Source organism: Giraffa tippelskirchi, chromosome 3 (genome assembly GCF_054371585.1).
Source record: "Giraffa tippelskirchi isolate mGirTip1 chromosome 3, T2T-mGirTip1v1.2.pri, whole genome shotgun sequence".
In the NCBI taxonomy this organism is placed as follows: domain Eukaryota; kingdom Metazoa; phylum Chordata; class Mammalia; order Artiodactyla; family Giraffidae; genus Giraffa; species Giraffa tippelskirchi.
Genome location: NC_137277.1, coordinates 144,752,401 through 144,775,936, shown reverse-complemented (window position 1 = coordinate 144,775,936; position 23,536 = coordinate 144,752,401). Strand labels below are relative to the sequence as shown.

General features: G+C 39.7%; 1 protein-coding gene and 1 pseudogene across 7 annotated transcripts in view; one reads left to right on the top strand and one right to left on the bottom strand.

The window, feature by feature from the left end:
• Window positions 1-980: 980 nt before the first annotated feature.
• Window positions 981-23,536, top strand: part of BOLL (boule RNA binding protein) — a 61,545-nt gene continuing 38,989 nt past the window's right edge. For 6 of the 7 annotated variants that reach the window (XM_081581579.1, XM_081581578.1, XM_081581575.1 and 3 more), the window contains exons 1-6: window positions 981-1,189; window positions 5,404-5,547; window positions 8,591-8,682; window positions 11,980-12,034; window positions 13,436-13,511; window positions 16,516-16,643. In XM_081581579.1, the coding sequence (XP_081437705.1) occupies window positions 1,169-1,189; window positions 5,404-5,547; window positions 8,591-8,682; window positions 11,980-12,034; window positions 13,436-13,511; window positions 16,516-16,643 (516 nt within the window). In that variant the 5' untranslated portion in view covers window positions 981-1,168. The remainder of the gene's footprint in view (window positions 1,190-5,403; window positions 5,548-8,590; window positions 8,683-11,979; window positions 12,035-13,435; window positions 13,512-16,515; window positions 16,644-23,536) is intronic. The other variant, XM_081581576.1, reaches the window with a different exon arrangement.
• LOC145542512 (histone H3.3A-like) lies at window positions 17,941-18,671 on the bottom strand (annotated as a pseudogene).

Below are 23,536 nucleotides of genomic sequence, written 5' to 3'. Positions count from 1 at the left end.
AGTTTTTGCTAATTCTTTAAAATATGGCAACGTGGTTAAATCATGACCTGCGACCAGAGACTTAAATCTATTGCTTTAGACCTTGACCAAATTGCTTAACCATAATCATAGTGCCATAATCATTACAGAAGTTTACCGAGTTGTGATTAAAATTGGTTATATATATTTATATACGTAAGTAAAGTATGTGAAGTTGATGACATATGTATTGATGCATAAATCGCAGCTACTATTCAGAAAGACTTTTTACAAAGCAGACTTCTTTCAAAGGAGATAGAGCCGCTCCAGCCAAGCGGCACAGTCCTCACCCCTGGAGCGCGCAGGTAGCTCCATCGCCGGCCGGCTGTGCGGCGGCCGGGCTGGGCTCAGCGGGCGCGGGCCTAAGGCTGACGCCGGAGCTCGGACGGGGCGGCGCGGCGCGGAGGTTCCCGGCCGAGCGGCCGGCACCGCCCCGCCCGCTCGGCGGGAATGAGTGACGGCGACAACAGGTGCGCCGAGGCGTCTGCGGCTTCTCCGGAGCCCCCGAGTTTGGCGCGTCAGGCCCCGGGGGTCAGGTTTTAACTCTGCAAACTGGCCTGCTCTCCCCACACCAGCCTTACGAAGTCGCCCGTCAACCAGCTTCTTGCACCTTAGTAAAGCCTATAAACGCACCGCCACCTCTCGAAAACCCACCAGTCCTAGAAGCCAACTTTTCTCCAAAGGGGAGGAGAGGGAAAGGCGTGTGGTGCATGGAGCTCTGCATAAGCGTTCGCTGTCTCTTCCCCAGCCGCCCGAAAGCAGACGAGAGTGGCTCCAGAACAGAGCCCTCGATCCGCACACCTCACGCCCGCCCCGACCTGCTGCACGCTCTGCCCCTGAGACGGCCCAGCTCGGCGACCACGGGCCACCGCCGAAACCTGCCCGCCCGCGCCCCTCTCGGGCTTGCGGCGCCCGCCCGCACCGCCACCCGCCGCCCGAGGCTACGTCGTCTGCCCCTCCCTAACCCCGCGGGTGGCAGCTTCAGGCCCCGGGTTCGAGTCTGCGCCCTTGCAGCTGCCACCGCCGCCGTCGCCGCCAGGGGGAGAAAGTCTCCGTCGGGAAGCGTGGTGTTGCTTCCTGAGTGTGAAGGTGCTTTCGAACTGTAGGTTTCTGTGCCTTTCCCCCTGGCTTTTGAAGAGCAGCGAGGAAGATGGAGACCGAGTCCGGGGCGGTGAGTACGGCGGTCAGGGCCCCGAGTCCTGGGCCCCGGGATAGCGGGGAGAAGGAGCAACGTGGACTCCGTCTGTGAGGGTCTGGAAGGACGAGTCTAGAGCTCGCTAGTTTGTCAGCAAGAACTGTGGACAGGGCGCCCCATCGACCGCCATGAAGAGCGGCCTGCCTGCAGGCCCCGTCGGGTTGTGTAGTGGGGTCAGGCAGGTGCGACGCCGGGCCTGGACTGGTGTAGACCACCTGGGAGGTCCCGGGAAGCGTGGGTGACCGGGTCCTGTGCACCAGGCTGAGTCCAGGCTGGAGAACCAGCTTTCCCGCCGAAAGTAGGTTCGGCTGCGTCTTTGACGCTCACTCCAGTGAGACTCAGCCTAGCCGCCCACATGAGTAGTCGACCAGGCGGCCATCCCCTCCTCTTCCCGACCAGTCAGCGGAAACCATAAGTCCTGAGAGACCTGACGGGGGTGGAGGGGCGGGGAACGAGCGTGGGTTATGTGGGGCACCTGGGCACAGTTCGGACGGACCTTTACACTCGCGCCCAAGCCGGTCTGGGCCGGGTGGGGGAGGGGTGGGAGACCGAGTAGGCCAGAAGGGCTGCAGCAACGTGCCGTCGCGCCCCACCCCGTGCCCGCCGGCAGCCAATCAGCGAGCGCCACGCGATGCCCGCGGGGCCCTGCTACGCACGAGGCCGGCGTCTGGGTCTGTGCCGTTGAGGATTCCCGCCACGGCTTCTGGCGGGTTTGCGGGACAAAATTTCTCGCTGGTTAGCTTTCTTTTCCCTCCCGCACTTTGGTGGGGAGGGGGTGGATCCTCGAATCAGTGCTCCGGTTCACGATGACTTGAGAGAACCTGAGGAAGTTGTCGCTGCGGCCATTTCCTCCAGCGCCTCAGCTTGTTGGCCTCGGAGGGGAAGGAGCGCCGAGTCCTTGACTGCGACGGTTAGCCCGTCATTTTCCTCTTCTCTTCATTGGCGGAGTAGATGATAAATTTCGAGGTTAATTCTCAAGGGGAGGAGGCAGTGGGGACACACTGCTTTGGAGGAAATTTTAAATAAACTATTTAGTACTGGAAGTTTTACTACGCTGAGGACCCTTACTGCTTGCCCCCAAAACAGCACCTAGCTAGGTGCTTTTCATACATTTGCAAAATTACTGCCGGCGGAATTTGAGGCTTTCTGAATTAACTCAATAAATCGCTGTCAGGAACTTAAAGATTGCCTCTACCTAAGCCTTGTTACTGCCAAGATTAAAATATTTTCTAGGGTTTTATTCATGTTATATTCTTCAGCCCGCAGCCTAAGGGTTGATGTATCGTGAGCAGAAAGAAATTATTTATTCTTTATTCAACAAATGTTTATTGAACGCCTGCTATATATGGTCTTTAGATACTTAAAAACAGGCAAAGCCCTTTTCTTGAACATTACAATATAGTGAAAAGAGATGACAAACGTAATATAAATTACATAATGTGTTGGAAAGTGATTAGTGGTAGGGAGAAAAAACAGTTGGAACCCACAATAGAATAGGAACCTTAAAAACTGAAGAATGATGTGAATGGAATGTACAAAGTTCGTGTTTTTCCTTCCTCCGTGTTGAGGATTTCTTAAATTGAAAATAAAGCACTTTGTTCTCTTCCATTCATGTCATTTTTCTCTCATAAAAATAAAAACTAGTGGAGTTTTATTTAAATTTGAAAGCAAAAGAGTTCATTGAATTCATTTTGTTTTAAAGAGAATTTCATGAATTTTTTTTTCATTTTGCAGATAAGTAAACAAATAGGCAGAGAGAGTATATTGTATCTACCAGAGCTGTTCAATTATTTCTAGCAATACAAATCCACAGTTGAAAAGTAAAACGAAACATCCCAGAATCATCCAGTCTGGCACTAGGTCTTACAGGTGACTGAAATTATAAATTAACTTTCAAATGCCCTCAGAGGATGCTGTTAAGATTGGGTTCCCAGTTTCTTTAACTGGCAGCTACAACACAGCAATTATTAAATATGATGATTTTGTGGTTTAAGAGGTGTTTTTATGAACTCCCTTTCTAGGGAGCGTTTTTCCCTTTTAAGGCTAGTCACTCATAGTCACCACTGGCCTAGATATTTCTCTGTACATCTTGCAGAGATTAATTTTTAGGGATTATGGTTTATTGGCCAATGAAGTGAAAGGAGAGCGGTGTGAAAAAGAACTCCATTATCTTAAGTGGGAAATTCATTTTCATGAGTTTGTTTTTCAGAGAATTTAAGTCGTGAACTTCAAGCTTTTTGAAGCACTCTTTTAGTGTCTCAGAAGTCTGTTTAGTGTTCTTACAAGGAAAATAGCAAGTTCTTGTATTTGTTTCTCTTTAAAATTCTATTCCCAAGTCTTGTTTTTTTCCCAGTGTACCTTAAGAGTCTATCTTCTGTCTTGCTATTGTGCAAAGGCTTATATGTTAGTTATTGTTTTTATAGTCAGTCATGTCCATCTGTTTGTGACCTCATGGACTGTGGACCACCAAGCTCCCCTGTCCGTGGTATTTCCCAGGCAAGAATACTGGCATGGGTTGCCATTTTCTTCTCCATTACATGTTAATATATATTTATTAAAATCTGAATTAGATCCACTGACTTAGAATTGTGAATATATGAATATGAGCTCAATTCTTTAGCATAAAGTAAAAATTAATATTAAAAACTTTAGTATAAAAATTTATACCTATGAGTTATAGGTATAATTTTTTTTTTTTTTGGCAAAATCAGGTCACTTTTCAGATTGCCAGGTGCATTTAAAAATTTGACTTTAGAGTTGAAAAGCAGTGAACTGAAATGTCAGAATGTATTTACTTGACAATGCCCTTTAGCCAAAGACCACCACAAGTATACCTATAGTTTAATAAAGTTGGCTCTTCTGAATTACAGCAAGGAAGAACATGGGGCCTCTCCAGCTAGAGGATATTAGAACTTATTATAGGATTTAGGCTTGTATTAGTTTTAGAGTGGATTTAAAGAAGGTGTTACTCTGAAATGCATATTGTCAGAAAGTGGGAGTAACTCTATGATTGTGCCAAGTGCTAAGTCACTTCAGTCATGTCCAACTTTTTGTAACCCTATAGACTATAGCCTGCCGGGCTTCGCTGTCCATGGGTTTCTCCTGGCAAGAATACTGGAGTGGGTTGCCATTTCCTTCTCCAGGGGATCTTTCCCACCCAGGGATCGAACCGGCGTCTCTTAAGTCTCCTGCATTGGCAGGCAGGTTCCTTACCACTAGCGCTACCTTAATTCTTATGTAGAAGACAAGAAAGAGATTGAAGCTAAAGTTTTGTGATTGATAAAGAAGGAGCAGTCAGTCTTGTCAGGCAGGATAAAAGGGTGTTTGGTCATTCTTGTGGTTTGGGCAATGCTTTTGTTTTTGTCAGTATGCAGGTATGATTTGGAGTGATCTTGTTTTTATCTTCACCCATCACAATAACGCTTCCCTGATAGCTCAGGTGGTAAAGAATCCGCCTGCAATGCAGGAGACCCCAGTTCCATTCCTGGGTCGGGAAGATCCCCTGAGAAGGGATAGGCTACCCACTCCAGTATTCTTGGGCTTCCCTTGTGGCTCAGCTGGTAAAGAATCCACCTGCAATGTGGGAGACCTGGGTTCAATCCCTGGATTGGAAAGATCCCCTGGAGAAGGGAAAGGCTACTCACTCCAATATTCTGGCCTGGAGAATTCCATGGACTGTATAGTCCATGGGGTCACAGAGAGTCAGACACGACTGAGCGACTTTCACTTTCTTTCATCACAATAACAGCCTTGCTCGATGTTGCTGTTAACGAGAACACCACAGCCTACCTGTGAGGTCCCAGACACCTCTTAACAACATCAGGGCCTAGTTGTTGTACCAGGCCAGCTCCTAACTGTCCAGGGCTACTTTTTTCTTTCCTAAACTTCTTTCTGAGTTTAATATTCCTTCTTAATACTTAAAATATTTACATTGTACATTTAATAGTAATTAATGTATGTATGTTTAAATCATACGTTTAAGATTTAAGATCTCTGTAGAGGAGTAGATTCTATATTGTATGTTTCTTGTCTTCAAAAGTTATTAGTTCTATGATCTTCATAATAGCATAAAATTAAAGTCTAAAATACTACATTTTGTCAGTGACTTACCTTTTTGAAGGATAAATGCTTTTATCTTGCGTTAAAACTTATACCCAGTACTAAGAGCTTAAAAGAATTTTATTTTACAGCAAACATCAAATCAGACGCAAACAGATTCATTATCTCCATCCCCTAATCCTGTGTCACCTGTGCCTTTGAGTAACCCAACGAGTGCCCCAAGATATGGAACAGTGATCCCTAATCGCATCTTTGTAGGAGGAATTGACTTTAAGGTACCTAATAATGCATGCAATACAGTGAATTATTTTTTGTATTAGGAGTATTTTATTATATTTCTCAGAAATGGTTTATTTGTGCAACTATAAAAATAATGTATTTAATATTTTCATAATGATTAGTAGGGTTCAAATTTTCTTAATATAGTAGAGTATATATAATTGTCTAATTTCACATAGAAGGAAATTGAGGCTCATTGAAGTATCTATAGTCTCCTAACTACTTAGAGACAAAGTGAAAACTAGAATCCTAGTTTTCTGACTGATAGCTCCACATTCTTTATTTCACCATATCACACTAATTATACTTTTTTTACATAGTAATCTAATAGCCCAAACAATGAGTGATTAAAATTTTCAAAAGATGGCTCAATTAAGGAAAAAGAAAAAACAACAGTTTTATGAAGTCCTGTTTCTTTATCCTAACTTTTATCTTCAGTTCCTGAGTAACTTCTTAGACTTTTATTTTGCAAATTGCTTCTGTCACCGAGTTTACAATTTGATTACCAAAAAAGGCTTGTGTCCTAGTCAGAATAAAGCATCTTACCAGTAATATGTTTAAATAATGTCATCAGCCATTTCACTCTTCCAGAGAGGCATAGTTTTGTGAGATGTTTTGCAGCACCCCCAAGTGGAAGGCAGTAGTAAACACCTACAGGAAAGGCAGGCATCGATAATTTAAGTGGAACATTCTTCCAAGGGAATATATAGAAGGATTTCCAGGCTTCATATTACATATTGGAAATTTCAGGGAGAGTTGTCTTAAAAAAAAAAATCCTTGTGCAATTAGGGTATAGTATTTATCACTCACTGTTTTCCAGCAATCAGTGTCTCACAATTTGGATGGAATTGCTGCTTTCCTGCTCAAGATGACTGTCACAATGGGTTTATCAAAATTATGAGTCTTAAGCAAGTGTGTGATTGGTTCACTAATAATAAATTTAGGAAAATAATTTCTTATGAAATGCTTTTAAAAATATTTCCTGTTTCTATGGAAAATATTCATAACTGACCATAAATATTCAAGTTAAATATTCTTACTCAGAATTTATATTAGCTTAGTATATTTTTAAATAAATCATCAGTAAATGTAATAATTTGTATGGCTAGGTTAAGTGTAGGTTTTTTTTTTTAATCTTTATTGGCATATAGTTGCTTTACAATGTTGTTTTAGTTTTTACTATACAGCACAGTGATCCAGCTATAGGTATACATATATCCCTTCTTTTTTAGATTTCCTTCCCATTTAGGTCACCACAGCATTGAGTAGAGTTCCCTGTGCTATACAGTGGGTTCTCATTAGTTTAGTGTTGGTTTTTATTGAAGCCAGTCAGCTACAATATAAACTTTGGGGGCCATTATTACAGTATAGTCTTAGTTAGTTAGTGAAGTTTCTCAGTCGTGTCCGACTCTTTGCGACCCCATGGACTGTAGCCTATTGGTAAGGTTCTCCCTCTTATAGTTACACCTTACCCAAAACCATAGATAATTTCCAGCAAGGAAGTAGTTTAACACAGTAGCAAGCAGTCTCAAACTTCATAAAATTCTTCTTTTTAGACCCCTAGAGCCCATCCCTTTTAATGTTTGATTATCTTGACTTTCTGTCTCCTTTTTAACAGAGATGGAGATGCAAAATTGAACTAATGATTCTTCTATCAGAGAATGGTTTGAATTAATTTGTTTGCAAGTCTCTAATAGAAATCTTTGATGTTGGTTCCATTTTGTGTTTATTGAAATGAGACTGTTATACCTAGATTAACTCAGTATTTGTCATCATCCAATTTAGCAAGCTTTAGGTTACCAACTAAAAATTTAGTTTTTTATTAAAGTAGTGAGGTACCTGTGGAACTCAAGAGTATTGCTCTACCATTAGGCATGTCTTTTCCTAGATATATATGTAAAGAAAAATTTTTTCTATGAATATTCAAAGTTTTTCTTGGGGGCAAACACAGTTGAGCCAGAAAATGAAATTGCAATGAATTTAGTGTGAATGCTCTAGGAAAAGGTGATGTGGGTCTTATTATGAGATTATTTTAATTACCAGATACACCAAACCATTTTGTAGACATCTTATACGTGATAGACTAGTTATGACTCAGTAGTTTTTGTGTATCATTATAATGTCCATATATATATTGAGTACAGATAAAACTTCTAAAAACTTTTAAGTTTTGTAACCTGTTGTTACCACAAATTGAGTTCAGGTACTTTTGTAAATATATTTCCTTTCTAAGACCTTAATTTTCCTGATGACTATGCTGATTAAAATAGAGTGATTGTTTGACAGAAGACAGCAAAATTCTTTAAAGAATTATCCTTCAATTAAAAATAAATTTTAAAATAAAAATAAGAGTAACTAGTGGAGGCCAGCATAACCTAGTTCCACTGCTATGACCGTAGGCCTCTCTGAATCACAAAAACCAATAATAATATGCCCTTAATATAGTTATCGGAGAAGGCAATGGCACCCCACTCCAGTACTCTTGCCTGGAAAATCCCATGGACGGAGGAGCCTAGTAGGATACAGTCCATGGGGTTGCTAAGAGTCGGACATGACTGAGCGACTTCACTTTCACTTTTCCCTTTCATGCACTGGAGAAGGAAATGGCAACCCACTCCAGTATTCTTGCCTGGAGAATCCCGGGGACGGGGGAGCCTGGTGGGCTGTCATCTATGGGGTCGCACAGAGTCAGACACGACTGAAGCGACTTAGCAGCAGTAGCAGTATAGTTATAGTATGCCTAGTACAGTTTTATCAAAAAATAGCTAGCTAGAGAACAAGCTTTATTTGTAGTTTTAGAAAACTCAGCTCAAAATATTTTATTGCCATGTAATTAACAACATAGTATTAACAACTCTGCATAAAGCAAAGTATTGATTTTAATAACCTAGTGATTTCATGCACTGTTTTTATGATGACAGGCATTCTTATATCCAGATTGTTATTTGTGTTGCCTTTTCTGTCTCCAAAACAAGCAGAAGAATTATTTCATCTTTTATTAATTAAAATGTTTTTTGTGTTTTCTTTTTATACCATTAGACAAATGAAAATGATTTAAGAAAATTTTTTTCCCAGTATGGGTCTGTAAAAGAAGTGAAGATTGTAAGTGACAGAGCTGGAGTTTCCAAAGGGTTAGTATCACTATAGGTAGTACACAGAATTAACAATTGTGTTTTTATTGGATTGCTACGTTTTGTATTCTACCTTACTTTGGTTCCTTTTTTTTTTTTTTTAAGGAGGAGGTTATAGTGGGTTTGGTTGTGTTTTGTTGTTTTTTGGCAGGGGGTGGTGGGGGAGTTGGTTGTGTTTTGGTTTTTTTGGCTGCACTGGTTCTTCATTTTAGTGCCTGGGCTTTCTCTAGTTGCAGCAAGCAGGGGCTCTAGGGTGCACAGGCTTCAGTAGTTGTGGTGCATGGGCTTAGTTGCTTGACCACATGTGGAATCTTCCGAGACCAGGGATGGAACCCATGTCCCCTGAATTGGCAGGCGGATTCTTTCCCACTGGACCACCAGGGAAGTCCTGGTTCTGTTTTTAAAAAAAGAATTTCACGGCTTCTTTCTCCTACCTTTTGATCTCCATGTATGGGGGAGTGGGGCGTGGGTATTTTAGAGGAAAGGGGACACTATAATATGCCTTAATTTGTTGTAAAGTTATTCTTGCGAAGGCTGAGGGACCATTCATTGTTAGGTAGTAAGCACTTAATGTTGAATAGCTGATGTCCAGTAGCCAAGGAACCAGAAGCTAAAGGAATCTGATACTTTTGGAACTGTATACCTGCTTTAGACTAGAGGGAACTTTATTTGGAAAAGGCTGACATAAAAGAATGTCTGTAGGTTGTGCCTTAGAGACCTAACCAAGGGACTAATCTAAGAAATATAATCTTAGAAAGAATGATTTTTAATTGCCAAATCAAGGAGAATGAAAATTAAGGAATAAAGCACTAGGATTTGGCTAGTAATGTCTGGTGACATTTGAGCTGTTTCAGTAAATTGGTGTATACAAAAGCCAAATATCAGAGAAGAAAAAGGTAGTTTACATAGTGTACTCACTTGAGAAGTTTGATTGCAAAGTTAAAGAAATCGATGAATGATTATTTTCTTGAAAAAGAGGCAATATGAAATTAAAAGATGCTTGCTCCTTGGAAGGAAAGTTGTGACCAACCTAGACAGCATATTGAAAAGCAGAGATACTACTTTGTCAACAAAGATCTGTCTAGTCAAGGCTATGGTTTTTCCAATGGTCATGTATGGATGTGAGAGTTGGACTATAAAGAAAGCTGAGCACCGGAGAATTGACGCTTTTGAACTGTGGTGTTGGAGAAGACTCTTGAGAGTCCCTTGGACTGCAAGGCGATCCAACCAGTCCATCCTAAAGGAGATCAGTCCTAGGTGTTCATTGGTAGGTCTGATGTTGAAGCTGAAACTCCAGTACTTTGGCCACCTGATGTGAAGAGCTGACTCATTGGAAAAGCCCCTGATGCTGGGAAAGATTGAGGGCAGGAGGAGAAGGGGACGACAGAGGATGAGATGGCTGGATGACATCACCGACTCAATGGACATGGGTTTGGGTGGACTCTGGGAGTTGGTGATGGACAGGGAGGCCTGGCGTGCTGCAGTTCATGGGGTCGCAAAGAGTCGGACACGACTGAGTGACTGAACTGAACTGAACTGATACATATTCATAGGCATAAAAGAAGGGACCAGTAAGATGGATAAAATATTAGTGGCAAACTACATGTAAGTATGACAGGTGGACACTTTGAAAGAGATGAGATCCTGCAGAGATGATTAACAAATATAAACATATAATATAAACAAATCCTGCATATAAACAAGAGACTTCTGAGTCTGACAAAAGTGAAATTGTACCACTTTTATTTGGCTTAATGGACCTTGTAATACCCATTTTTAAATCATTGCAAAATAAACATAGAAGTGTAGACTGTGTTTTATGCCTTTTCCACTGGGTGGTATATGTGTTCTACTAAAAAAAAAGTGTAAAAATATTTCTTTAGCCCTTGTTTAATACTTGAGCAAATAAAAAAAGAAATTCCTTTGTTGAAAAAGGAAATTCATATACAATACAGTAATTATGAATTGAAGAAAATAGTGAATGTTTATTAATTACATGATATGTAATTACTTATTAGTAATTATGAATTGGCACTTCCCTGGTGGTTTAGACAGTAAACAATCTGCTTGCAATTCAGAAGACCTGGATTCAATCCCTAGGTTGAAACGATCCCCTGGAGAAGGGAACAGCTACCCACTCCAGTAATCTTGCCTGGAAAATTCCATGGACAAAAGAGCCTGGCAGGCTACAGTCCATGGGGTCACAAAGAGTCAGACAGACTGAGGAACTTAACACACATACACAATTTCAAGAAAATAAAGTTGAGCATTACTCAAGAGAGTTTCCTAAAGTTATCCAAATAGAGATTAAATTTGGGGGGGATATACTTTTTATTTCTTTCATCCCTTTTTATCTACCTATTTTATCTTTTTGGACAAGGCATATATTGTGTAATTCAGCTGTTAAAGAATCCACCTGCAATGCAGGAGACCCTGGTTCAATTCCTGGGTGGGGAGGATACCCTGGAGAAGGGATAGATTACCCACTTCAGTATTCTTGGGCTTCCCTGGTGGCTCAGCTGGTAAAGAATCCACCTGCATTGCAGGAGACCTGGGTTCGATTCCTGGATTGGGAAGATCCCCTGGAGAAGGGAATGGCTACCCACTCCGATATTCTGGCCCAGAGAATTCCATGGACTGTAAAGTCTGGGGGTGTCGCAAAGAGTCGAACACAGCTGAGCAACTTTCACTTCACTTATACTGTGTATTTGTATCTTGCTCATATGATTTATACTCTGAAGATAACAATTATATGTGAAAAGCAGATATAAAACCTGGGTTGTATCATATTTTTAATTTTATTTGGGAAATATACTAATAGTTACATTCTCAGTTTATATATGCTAATAATAGTAAATAATATGTACTCATTTACCAAGATAGAATATTTTATCATGTTCAATTTTTAATTTTTTAAAGATTCTTTTTCTACTTTGATTTCTATTTAAACCAAACTTATGTCATTTTAAAAGGTTACTGCTCTGGGCTGAAATTTATTGCACCCTAATTTGTAAACTGGAACACAAATCTCTCATGCTTTCCTGCCTTGCATACAGCTCTGGTCTGAAACTGCTGTAAGATCCCTGGGTTGTTGTTGTTGTTTTTTTTTTTTTTAGGCCTCTCCCTTTAAGAGGATAACAGTGTTAAGCTGTGAATGATTCTCTTCTAAGTTTTGCATACTGGTACACCATAGAAAACTGTTCACTCCTACCGTGGCCCATTCTAAAAATATATATATTTTATCTTAGTATAATTTCAATGTAATGTTCTAAGGTAATAATTAATGGATTTATTTAGGTATGGCTTCGTCACTTTTGAAACACAAGAAGATGCACAAAAAATTTTACAAGAGGTAAGATATTTTGGTGTATTTAACTTCATTTTTGGAACTTCTTTCTTTGGTGTATTTAACTTCATTTTTAGAACTTCTTTCTTTGAAACTAATCCTTTAAGGTAGTGGTCCCCAACCTTTTTGGCACCAGAGACTAGTTGGTGGCAATAGTTTTTCCACAGACCTGGGGCAGGATGGTTTTGGGATGATTCAAGTATGTTACATTTAATGTGCACTTTATTATTACTACATCAGCTCCACCTCAGATCATCAGGCATTAGATCCCAGGAGTTGGGGACCCCTGCTTTAAGGTATTAATTTAATAGTAGGGTTCCAGTACAATAATCAATTGCTAAAAAAAATTATTTGTATCTTGAGATTAACATTGGTCTCCAAAAAAATAATTAAAAATTAAAGAGAAATTTATCTACAGAAAAATAAATACCAAATAATTGTGTAAGTTTGGCTGTGAAGTTGTAATATAATTTTTCACTTTATTTTCTTAAACTGAGAATTTAGGGGTGTATCTTTTCTGACGTGTTAATAGCACTTTGAATTCCTAAAAGACTCTATGAATGTAGATTCCTAAAATGAGATTATCGGAGATTATTTCCCTCCTGTGAAAAACTTTATATAAACTAAGAACATTCGTAGAAAAAAAATCCAAAGCCTGCAGTTCAGTATATAATAACTCTTAAATTTGGCAAGTGTAACATTTTTTAGGAAAAAATTTTAATTATATTTTATTAAGTCATATGCAGTCAGTTCTCATTATTTGTAGTGGTTGCGTTCTGTAAAATCATCACAAACACTGAATTAGCAAATATTGAAGTGTGCTGCACCTAGAAAATACAGGGTTAGGTTCTCACAAACTTCTGTTTATAATATTTTCATCAACCAATTAATATATAACTTTGTTTTATGTGTGCTTCTGTTTAAAGATTACATGTAACATTTTTGATTCATTAACATTGAACTCATGATCAACAGCACTATAACCCATGCGTGAATTAACCCAGCTAACACGTATTTTCTCTGCTAAAACACATGACAGTCTTTTTGCACATGAGAACACTAGCCAGCACTTCAACATTACACTTGAGAGCCATCTTAAGTAGCAAAAATACTAACATAAGGCACAAAAATGTGAAAAACATGACAGTAAATAGAACATGAAAAGGACATTTGTTTACAGTATAAAAGCTGAAAAAAAAGAAAACAGAATGTCTCCCAGTTTAACCTCAGCTGGGACCACATGTGTAACACAACTCAAATTACATCGCCAAATGAGGAATTAGGGTTAGAACATTGGAACCAGGATTCACACCCAAATCTATTTTAATCCAAAGACTTTGCGCTTTCCACTATGTCTTGCTGTTTTCAAGGAGTGATAATAAAGTAATGTACTTTTTCTTATTTTAGGCTGAAAAACTTAATTACAAGGATAAGAAACTGAACATTGGCCCGGCAATAAGAAAGCAACAAGTAGGGATCCCTCGTATGTATTGAGAACTAATATATTTTTCAATATCTTTGCATGGTTCTTTTTCAAAATACAAGACTATTAATAGAACTTCATTAAAGTATCAGGTTTCTTTCATTTAATAAAGTTATTTTAGCGAAGTTGGTAGTCAAATGAATATTTCTTACCACAAATTAAATACATTAACTTGTGGGATGGAGGAGGCTAGGGAAAATGTATATAAATAATAATGTTTAACTATATTCCAAACAGTTACATCTTTAAAGGAAAAATCGTATGGTTAAAATATAGTTTAAAATTATGAAAGAAATTAGAAGCAATTTCTAATTAATAGAGTAATTTAAAATTAGAATAAAATTACTGAAAGTAAAAACATAAAATATCAGAAACTCTGGTTGTATGGTATATACTGTAACCGAACCATATGTATCATAATTATCAGAAGAAACAACCCCTAAAGCTTTAGGAATTGGCTAAGTGCCTTCTTCACATTTCCAGAATGCTTTCAACTCTTACTCTTTTTTTCTCACTCTTCCCGTTTATTAAATTAGGCATCTTTATGGTTACCTTTTAACCTATACTATTAAAATCTCTAACAGAATCTTTGGCTAGAAGAAGAACCTTTGCACAAAGTTTGTAACTAGTGTCCTCCTGTCTACCTGGGTGTTTAAAACATTAGGTAGTTATTATACATCTGTTAACAAATTAATAGATTGTGCTCATTTGGACTGTTCTGCTTTTGACTTAGAAGTTAACAGATATCAAGTTTAATTTTGACCTAGTATTTGTTAATTTAGAAGATAACTGACGTGTCCTTAGTAAGTTGATACTCCAAAATGAAATGCAGTAAATATGGCAGAATGCTGAATATTTTCAGACTACTGCTGTTAGTTGTAAGAGTTGAGCTATAGCATGCAATAACAATTCTTAACCCATTATCACCATCAGTAAAAACAGCTGGGAGTGTTCATATTATTACCCACAGGTTGCTAAAAACAGTATAAATCAGCACTATCCTGAATGCTTTCAAACAGACAAATAGTTGCTTAAGAACTGTTTAGCATAAAGGTCAATGTTATGGGTTTTCATTTATTTCATTTAATCTTTACAGCAACCTATGAGGTATTGTTAGTTCTATTTTGTAAATAGAAAATACAGCTTATAAAGGCAAAATCATTGTTTTAGAAACTAGATATGTACAAGGGATTCTTACCCTTTTTTTTCAAATCTGTCACCTATTTTCCATCTCCGTTACCAACATTCTAGTCCCAGCTACCCACTCTGCTTGCCTTAATTACTTGAAAAGCCTCCTAACTGGTCTTTCTGAATCCAATTTTGCTATCAGTACCTTACCATCCATCACACACAAGGCAGCCAGAGTGATCTTTCAAACATGCACATCTTATCGTGTTAGTCTCTGCTTATTTTGAGCTGTTCTTATCTTTTCCATGCTTTGATCATTTAGCCATCCTTCATTTCAGAGCATAACCATATTTCTGATACACTGTTTTCTTCACCTACAATGATCTTTGCCATCCCATTCATTCTTTACAACTCAGCCCAAATATCAATTTCCTCACAAATACTAGAAATATACAATAGATAGTGTTCAGCATTGTACCCTATACTACCCAATATAATAACCTGTACTACCTATACTGCCTTTTTTATTTATCAAAATTATAATTAATTGTGTAATTAGCTAATGACGGTCTTCCTTACCAGAACCTAACCTCTATGAAGATAGAGACCATGGCATGCTCAATTTTTTTCTTGTTTCTTTTTGGCTGTATCACCAAGGCCTAGTTCAATGCTTTGTAATAGTAATCACTCAAAATTTCTTTGTTTAACACCTGTGGTACCTAGGTGATCTTTGGAGGGAATTCCATGGACCTTCCAAATTGCATGCAAAATTTTGTTTGAATATATATATTTTTGTGAAAAGGGTCTTTGGCTTTCATCAGATTCTCAAAAGAATAAGAACCACTAAAATATGCTATAACACTACTAGAAATGTCGTGAAAATATAAAAGCCGAGTAGTGGTGCTACTTAGAGTAGAAGGCTAGTGCTGCTCTCAGTGTGGTTTGCAGCCACCAATAGTTAACTTGGGCTCTATCAAAATACAGTTTCTCCGGCCCCATCCCAGGCCTCTTGAATCAAAAATCTCTTGAAATGGGGACCTGGAGTTTGTATTTTAACAAACTGTCTAGCTTGTTATAATGAATTTTAAATTTTGAGACACACGAGTATAGTGGAAGGAGGATTGCCACCTCAGTAATTTATGTAACCTGTTAGTTAAGGACTTAAATCTGACTTGACATATAAAATTTTTAAAGTCTTCTGAGAAAAAGGACTTTTTTTATTTTGTGGGGAAGAGTATATATAACTTGACCTGGGAAAAGAGATGAGGACCCAAAATTAGCAACATGAAGGTCTGTTGTCATGTTTGCAACAACAGCAATTGTAGCAAAGGGAGACTAGAGAGTAAAATACAGTCGTAGCATAAGTGAGTGCTTGCCGATAGTAGAGCCTAAGAATTTTTAAGATAGAAGAAGTATTTTGTCCAGTTTCACTGCCTCCATCTTTTTGGGCTTTTACAAATAGATGGTCTTACTGAGATCTTAGGGACTTTGCTACAGGGTCAGTAGTCTTCAGGTAATTCTAAATTATATGTAGTTTATATTTGTAAAAATAATGACTTTGCTGATAATAATCTAAATTGTAAAGTTCTCTATTTCATTATACTACTTTAAAACCAGAATTGGTGAATTTTTACTATTCCTTATTAAATTTGTTTCTTTTTATTTACTATAAGCTAACAAAAGCTCTAAGGGTAGTAAGTTTGAAAATAAATGCTTCAAAGATACTTTAACACATGGAATGTTTAAAAAATTTTTACTACTCAGTTTTTACTATAGCTGTATTTGTGTAAAGATAAACGTTTTTCATTGTTCAGAAATTACATTTTTAAATGTTAAACTGAACGTTTCAATTATTACTATTTCATTTTTGTTTTAGGTTCCAGTATAATGCCAGCAGCTGGAACAATGTACCTAACAACTTCAACTGGATATCCCTACACTTATCATAATGGTGTTGCTTATTTTCATACTCCAGAGGTAACTTCTGTCCCACCACCTTGGCCTGTAAGTAATTTCATTTTTAAAGGGTTTCCATCTATTGTTATTAAATTTTTATTTCTGAAATATTTCAGCCACAGACAAATATAAATAATAATGTGACAGCCCTGTAACTACCACTCATTTTTTTTCATCAGTCTCTGTTTAAGGATGTGTTTTTCTGTACTCTGTTCTTTAGTTGGCAAGATTTTGTTGTTGTTCAGTCGTGTCCGACTCTTTGCGACCCCATGAACTGCAGCAGGTCCCTGTCTTTCACTGTCTCCCAGAGTTTGCTCAAACTCATGTCCATTGAATCTGTGGTGCCATTCAACCATATCATTTTCTGTTGCCCCATTCTCTTCCTGCCCTCAATTTTTCCCAGCACCAGGGTCTTTTCCAGTAAGTCAGCTCTTCCCATCAGATGGCCAGAGGATTGGAGTTTCAGCATCAGTCCTTCCAGTGAATATTCAAGGTTGATTTCCTTTAGGATTGACTGGTTTGATCTCCTTCTTGTCCAAGGGACTCTCAAGAGTCTTCTCCAGCACCACAATTCAAAAGCATCAATTCTTCAGTGCTCAGCCTTCTTTATACTCCAACTCGCACATCCTTAGGTGACCACTGGAAAAACCATAGCTTTGACAAACGGACCTTAGTTGGCAAAGTGATGTCTCTGTGTTTTAATATGCTGTCCAAGTTTGTCATAGCCTTACTGTCTAGATTTGTCATAGCCTTCCTTCCAAGGAGCAGATGCCTTTAAATTTCATGGCTGCAATCACCAATCACAGTGATTTTGGAGCCCAAGAAAGTAAAATGTGTCAGTGCTTTCACTTTTTCCCCCTTCTGTTAGCCATGATGTGATGGAACCGGATGCCATGTTCTTAGTTCTTTGAAGGTTGAACCGGATGCCATGTTCTTAGTTCTTTGAAGGTTGAACCGGATGCCATGTTTTTAGTTCTTTGAAGGTTGTTTTTTTTTGCAGTCAATAAGAAATTTACTTGTTTTAAAAAAATCCAAAGGCTGGCATTGTCCAGAAAAATTTAACAGGTTTATTTATAATTGTTATAAAGTTGAACTGCTGAAACTTGTTCACTGAAACATTTTGACTTTCATTAATGCTTTATGTCCCCGCATTTATATTAAAAATTCACACACAAATGAAAATGGAAAAATTGCCAATACCTGATTTCTGTCCCCTATTTTTCCACTTGCAATCATATACTTAGGAACCTTTTGACCCCATGGAAAAAAAATATCTAACGTTCAGAATTACCAATAACAGGAAGAAGAGAATTTTTTTTTTTTTTTTAAGAATGAAATGTTTCCCATCATAGTGGATTCTTAAGCACGTTCTTCACGTATGCGACGTGCTAGCTGGATGTCTTGGCATAACTGTTACACATTTGGCATGAATAGCACACAGGTTGGTGTCTTCAAAAAGGCCAACCAGATAGGCCTCACTTGCCTCCTGCAAAGCACCAATAGCTGCACTCTGGAAGCACAGATCTGTTTTGAAGTCCGGAGCAATTTCCTGCACCAAACGCTAGAAGGGAAGTTTGCGAATCACAAGTTCAGTGGACTTCTACTAACGTCCAATTTCACGGAGTGCCACAGTACCAGGCCTGTAACGATGAGGTTTCTTCACGCCTCCAGTAGAGGGCCGGAGAAGGCAATGGCACCCCACTCCAGTACTCTTGCCTGGAAAATCCCATGGATGGAGGAGCCTGGTAGGCTGCAGTCCATGGGGTCGCTAGGAGTCGGACACGACTGAGCGACCTCCCTTTCACTTTTCACTTTCATGCATTGGAGAAGGAAATGGCAACCCACTCCACTGTTCTTGCCTGGAGAATCCCAGGGACGGGGGAGCCTGGTGGGCTGTCGTCTATGGGGTCGCACAGAGTCGGACACGACTGAAGCGGCTTAGCAGCAGCAGCAGCAGCAGCCAGTAGAGGGCGCACTCTTGCGAGCGGCTTTTGTAGCGAGTTGATTCCTCGGGGCTGTACCACCGGTCAATTTGCGGGCAGTCTGCTTTGTACGAGCTGTGGTATAGAGACCTCCTTACTTACCCGCCTTTTCCTTCGGCTGGAGCTTGGCGAGCTAGAGGCGGCGCTGGCGTTAGAGAGCGGCGGCGGCACGGCGGCGGCTGCGAACACAATTCTGAAGGTTGAGTTTTAAGCCAGTTTTTTCACTCTCTTCTTTTACCCTCATCAAGAGGCTCTTTACTTCCTCTTTGCTTTCTGCCATTAGAGTAGTATCATCTGCGTATATGAGGTTGTTGACATTTCTCCCAGCAGTCCTGATTCCAACTGGTGATTCGTCCAGCAAGGCTTTCGCATGGTATATTCTGCATATAAGTTAAATAAGCAGGGTGACAGTATACAGACTTGACATACTCCTTTCCCAATTTTGAACCAGTCATTTTTCCATGTCCGGTTCTAACTGTTGCTTCTTGACCTGCATACAGGTTTCTCAGGAGACGGGTAAGGTGGTCTGGTATTCTCATCTCTTTAATAATTTTCCACAGTTTGTTGTGGAAACAAACAAACATCCACGGAAGTACATGTTTTTCTGAAATTCCCTTCCTTTCTCCATGATCCAACAAATGTTGACAATTTGACCTCTCTTTCTCCTGCCTTTTCTAAACCCAGCTTGTACATCTGGAAATTCTCAGTTCACATAGTGTTGAGGCCTAACTTGAAGGATTTTGAGCATATCCTTACTAGCATGTGAAATACATACAATTGTATGGTAGTTTGAACATTCTTTGGCATTGCCCTTCTTTGGGATTGGAATGAAAACAGACATTTTCCAACCCTGTGGCCACTGCTTAGTTTTCCAGATTTGCTGGCATATTCAGTGCAGCACTTTTAACACCATCATCTTTCAGGATTTGAAATAGCTCAACTGGAATTCCATCACCTCCACTAGCTTTGTTTGCAGTAATGCTTCATAAGGCCCAGTTGACTTTACACTCCAGGATGTCTGGCTCTAGTTGACTGACCACAGCATCGTGGTTACCCTGGTCATGAAGACCTTTTTCATATAGTTCTTCAGTGTATTCTTACCACCTCTTCTTAATCTCTTTTGCTTGTATTAGGTCCTCATCATTTCTGTCCTTTATCGTGCCCATACTTGCATGCAGTGTTCTTTTGATATCTCCAGATTTCTTGAAGAGATCTCTAGTCTTTCCCATTCTATTGTTTCTCTCTACTTCTTTGCATTGTTCATTGAAGAAGGCTTTTTTATCTCTCCTTGTTATTCTCTGGAGCTCTGCATTCACTGGAGTATATCTTTCATTTTCTCCTTTGCCTTTCTCCTTTTTTCTTTTCTCAGCTATTTGTAAGTCCTCTTCAGACAACCCTTTTGCCTTCTTGCATTTCTGTTTCTTTGGGATAGATTTGGTCACCAGATGATAAATATGCTTTCTAGGTTTGTCATAGCTTTTCTTCCAAGGATCAGGCATTTTTTAAATTAATGGCTGAAGTCACCATCCACAGTGATTTTGTAGCCCAAGAAAATCAAGTCTGGCCCAGTTTCCATTGTTTGCCATCTATTTGCCTTGAAGTAATGAGACCAGATGCCATGATCTTACTTTTTTGAATGTTGAGTTTTAAGCCAGGATTTCAGTCTCCTCTTCCACTTTCATCAAGAGGCTCTTTAGTTCCTCTTGACTTTCTCCCATAAGGGTAGTGTTATCTGCATATCTGAGGTTATTGATACTTCCCCTAGCAATCTTGATTCCAGTTTGTGCATCATCCAGCCCGGCATTTCGCATGATGTACTGCATATGTTAGATAAGAAGGGTGACAATATACAGCCTTGATGTACTCCTTTCCCAGTTTGGAACCAATCTGTTCCGTGTCCAGTTCTAAATGTTGCTTCTTGTCCTGCATATAGGTTTCTCAGGAGGCAAGTAAGGTGGTCTGGTATTCCCATCTCTTTAAAAATTTTCCACAGTTTGTTATGATCCACACAGTCAAAAGCTTTAGCATAGTCAATGAAGCAGAAGTAGATGTTTTTCTGGAATTCTTGCTTTTTCTATATTTCAGTAGATGTTGGCAGTTTGGTCTCTGGTTCCTCTGCATTTTCTAAATCCAGTTTGTACATCTGGAAGTTCTCAGTTCACATCCTGTTGAAGCCTAGCTTGAAGGATTTTGACCATTACCTTGCTAGCTTGTGGAATGAGTGCAGTTGTGCAGTAGTTTGAACATTCTTTGACATTGCCCTTCTTTGGGATTGGAATGAAAACTGACCTTTTCCAGTCCTTTGGCCACTGCTGAGTTTTCCAAATTTGCTGGCATATTCAGTGCAGCACTTTAACACCATCATCTTTTAGGATTTGAAGTACCTCAGCTGGAATTCGATCACCTCCACTAGCTTTGTTTGTAGTGATACTTCCCAAGGCCCACTTGATTTCGCTCTCCAGGATGTCTGGCTCTAGGTGAGTGATCACACCATTGTGGTTATCTGGGTCATAAGATCTTTTTTATATAGTTCTTCTATGTTTTCTTGCCACTTTTCTTAGTCTTCTCTGCTTCTGTTAGGTCCATACCATTTCTGTCCTTTATTTTTGCATAAAATGTTCCCTTGATATCTCTAATTTTCTTGAAGAGATCTCTAGTCTTTCTGTTCTGTTATTTCCTTCTATTTCTTTGCATTGTTCACTTAGGAATGATTTCTTATCTTTCCTTGCTGTTCTTTGGAGCTCTCCATTAAGATGGATATATCTTTCCTTTTCTCCTTCGCTTTTCTCTTCTTTTCTCAACTATTTGTAAGTTCTCCTCAGACAACAGTTTTGCCTTTTTGTATTTCTTTTTCTTGGGGATCATTAGGGTGGTGTCATCTGCATGTGCTGTGCTGTGTTTAGTCTTTCAGCCGTGTCTAACTCTTTGTGACCCTATGGACTGTAGCCTGCCAGGCTCCTCTGTCCATGGGTATTGTCCAAGCAACAATACTGTATTGGTTTGCCAAGCCCTCCTCCAGGGAATCTTCCCAACCCAGGGATCAAACCCAGATCTGCCGCATTGCAGGTGGATTCTTTACTGACTGAGCCACCAGTGAGGCCCACGAATACTGGAGTGGGTAGCGTATCGCTTCTCCAGGGGATCTTCCTGACCCAAAAATCAAACTGGGTCTCCTGCATTGCAGTCTGATTCTTCAGCAGCTGGTCATCTGCATATCTGAGGTTTTTGGTGTCTCTCCCAGCAGTCTTGATTCCAGCTTGTGATTCATCCAGCCCAGCATTTCACATGATGTACTCTGCATATAAGTTAAATAAACAGGGTGACAATATACAGCCTTGAAGTAGTCCTTTCCCAATTTTGAACTAGTCTGGTGTTCTATGTCTGGTTCTAGCTGTTGCTTCTTGACCTGCATACAGGTTTCTCAGGAGGCAGGTAGTGGGGAGAATAAAATATGGGATCATCGAAAAAGCAAGAGAGTTCCAGAAAAACATCTATTTCTGCTTTATTGACTATGCCAAAGCCTTTGACTGTGTGGATCACAATAAACTGTGGAAAATTCTGAAAGAGATGGGAATACCAGACCATCTGACCTGTCTCTTGACAAACCTGTATGCAGGTCAGGAAGCAACAGTTAGAACTGGACATGGAACAACAGACTGGTTCCAAATAGGAAAAGGAGCACGTCAAGGCTGTATATTGTCACCCTGCTTATTTAACCTCTATGCAGAGTACATCATGAGAAACGCTGGGCTGGAAGAAACACAAGCTGGAATCAAGATTGCCGGGAGAAATATCAATAACCTCAGATATGCAGATGACACCACCCTTATGGCAGAAAGTGAAGAAGAACTAAAGAGCCTCTTGATGAAAGTGAAAGAGGAGAGTGAAAAAGTTGGCTTAAAGCTCAACGTTCAGAAAACTAAGATCATGGCATGTGGTCCCATCACTTCATGGGAAATAGATGGGGAAACAGTGGAAACAGTGTCAGACTTTATTTTTTGGGGCTCCAGAATCACTGCTGATGGTGATTGCAGCCATGAAATTAAAAGGATGCTTATTCCTTGGAAGGAAGGTTATGACCAACCTAGATAGCATATTTAAAAGTAGAAACATTACTTTGCCAACAAAGGTCCGTCTAGTCAAGGCTATGGTTTTTCCAGTGGTCATGTATGGATGTGAGAGTTGGACGGTGAAGAAGGCTGAGTGCTGAAGAATTGATGCTTTTGAACTGTGGTGTTGGAGAAGACTCTTGAGAGTCCCTTGGACTGCAAGAAGATCCAACCAGTCCATCCTAAAGGAGATCAGTCCTGGGTGTTCATTGGAAGGACTGATGTTGAAGCTGAAACTCCAATACTTTGGCCACCTCATGCGAAGAGTTGACTCACTGGAAAAGACCCTGATGCTGGGAAGGATTGGGGGCAAGAGGAGAAGGAGACTACAAAGAATGAGATGGTTGGATGGCATCACTGACTCAATGGACATGGGTCTGGGTAAACTCCGGGGCTGGTGATGGACAGGGAGGCCTGGCGTGCTGCAATTCATGGGGTCGCAAAGAGTCGGACACGACTGAGCGACTGAACTGAACTGAACTGAACCTTGATTATCTTGCCCTCTTTTCCTCATCAGAGGTTAACCAGATTATCTTTCCTATACATTTTATATGTTTATACTACAACTGTGGGTATCCTTAAGAAATAGATATATAGTATTGCTTTAGGCAACTTTTAAATGCTATATAAATAATCTGGTTTTTCTATTCAGTATTACGTTTTTGAGATTAAACCATGTTGATCCTAGTACATCTAGTTCATCTATTTAAATTTTTTATAGTGCTGCATTGTATGAGTGTATATTCTGTATTGATGGACATTTTAAGTTTTTTCTACAATCAAGAGTACACTGAGAGAACTTTACTCAATATACTGTACTAACCTGTAAAGGAAATGAATCTGAAAAAAA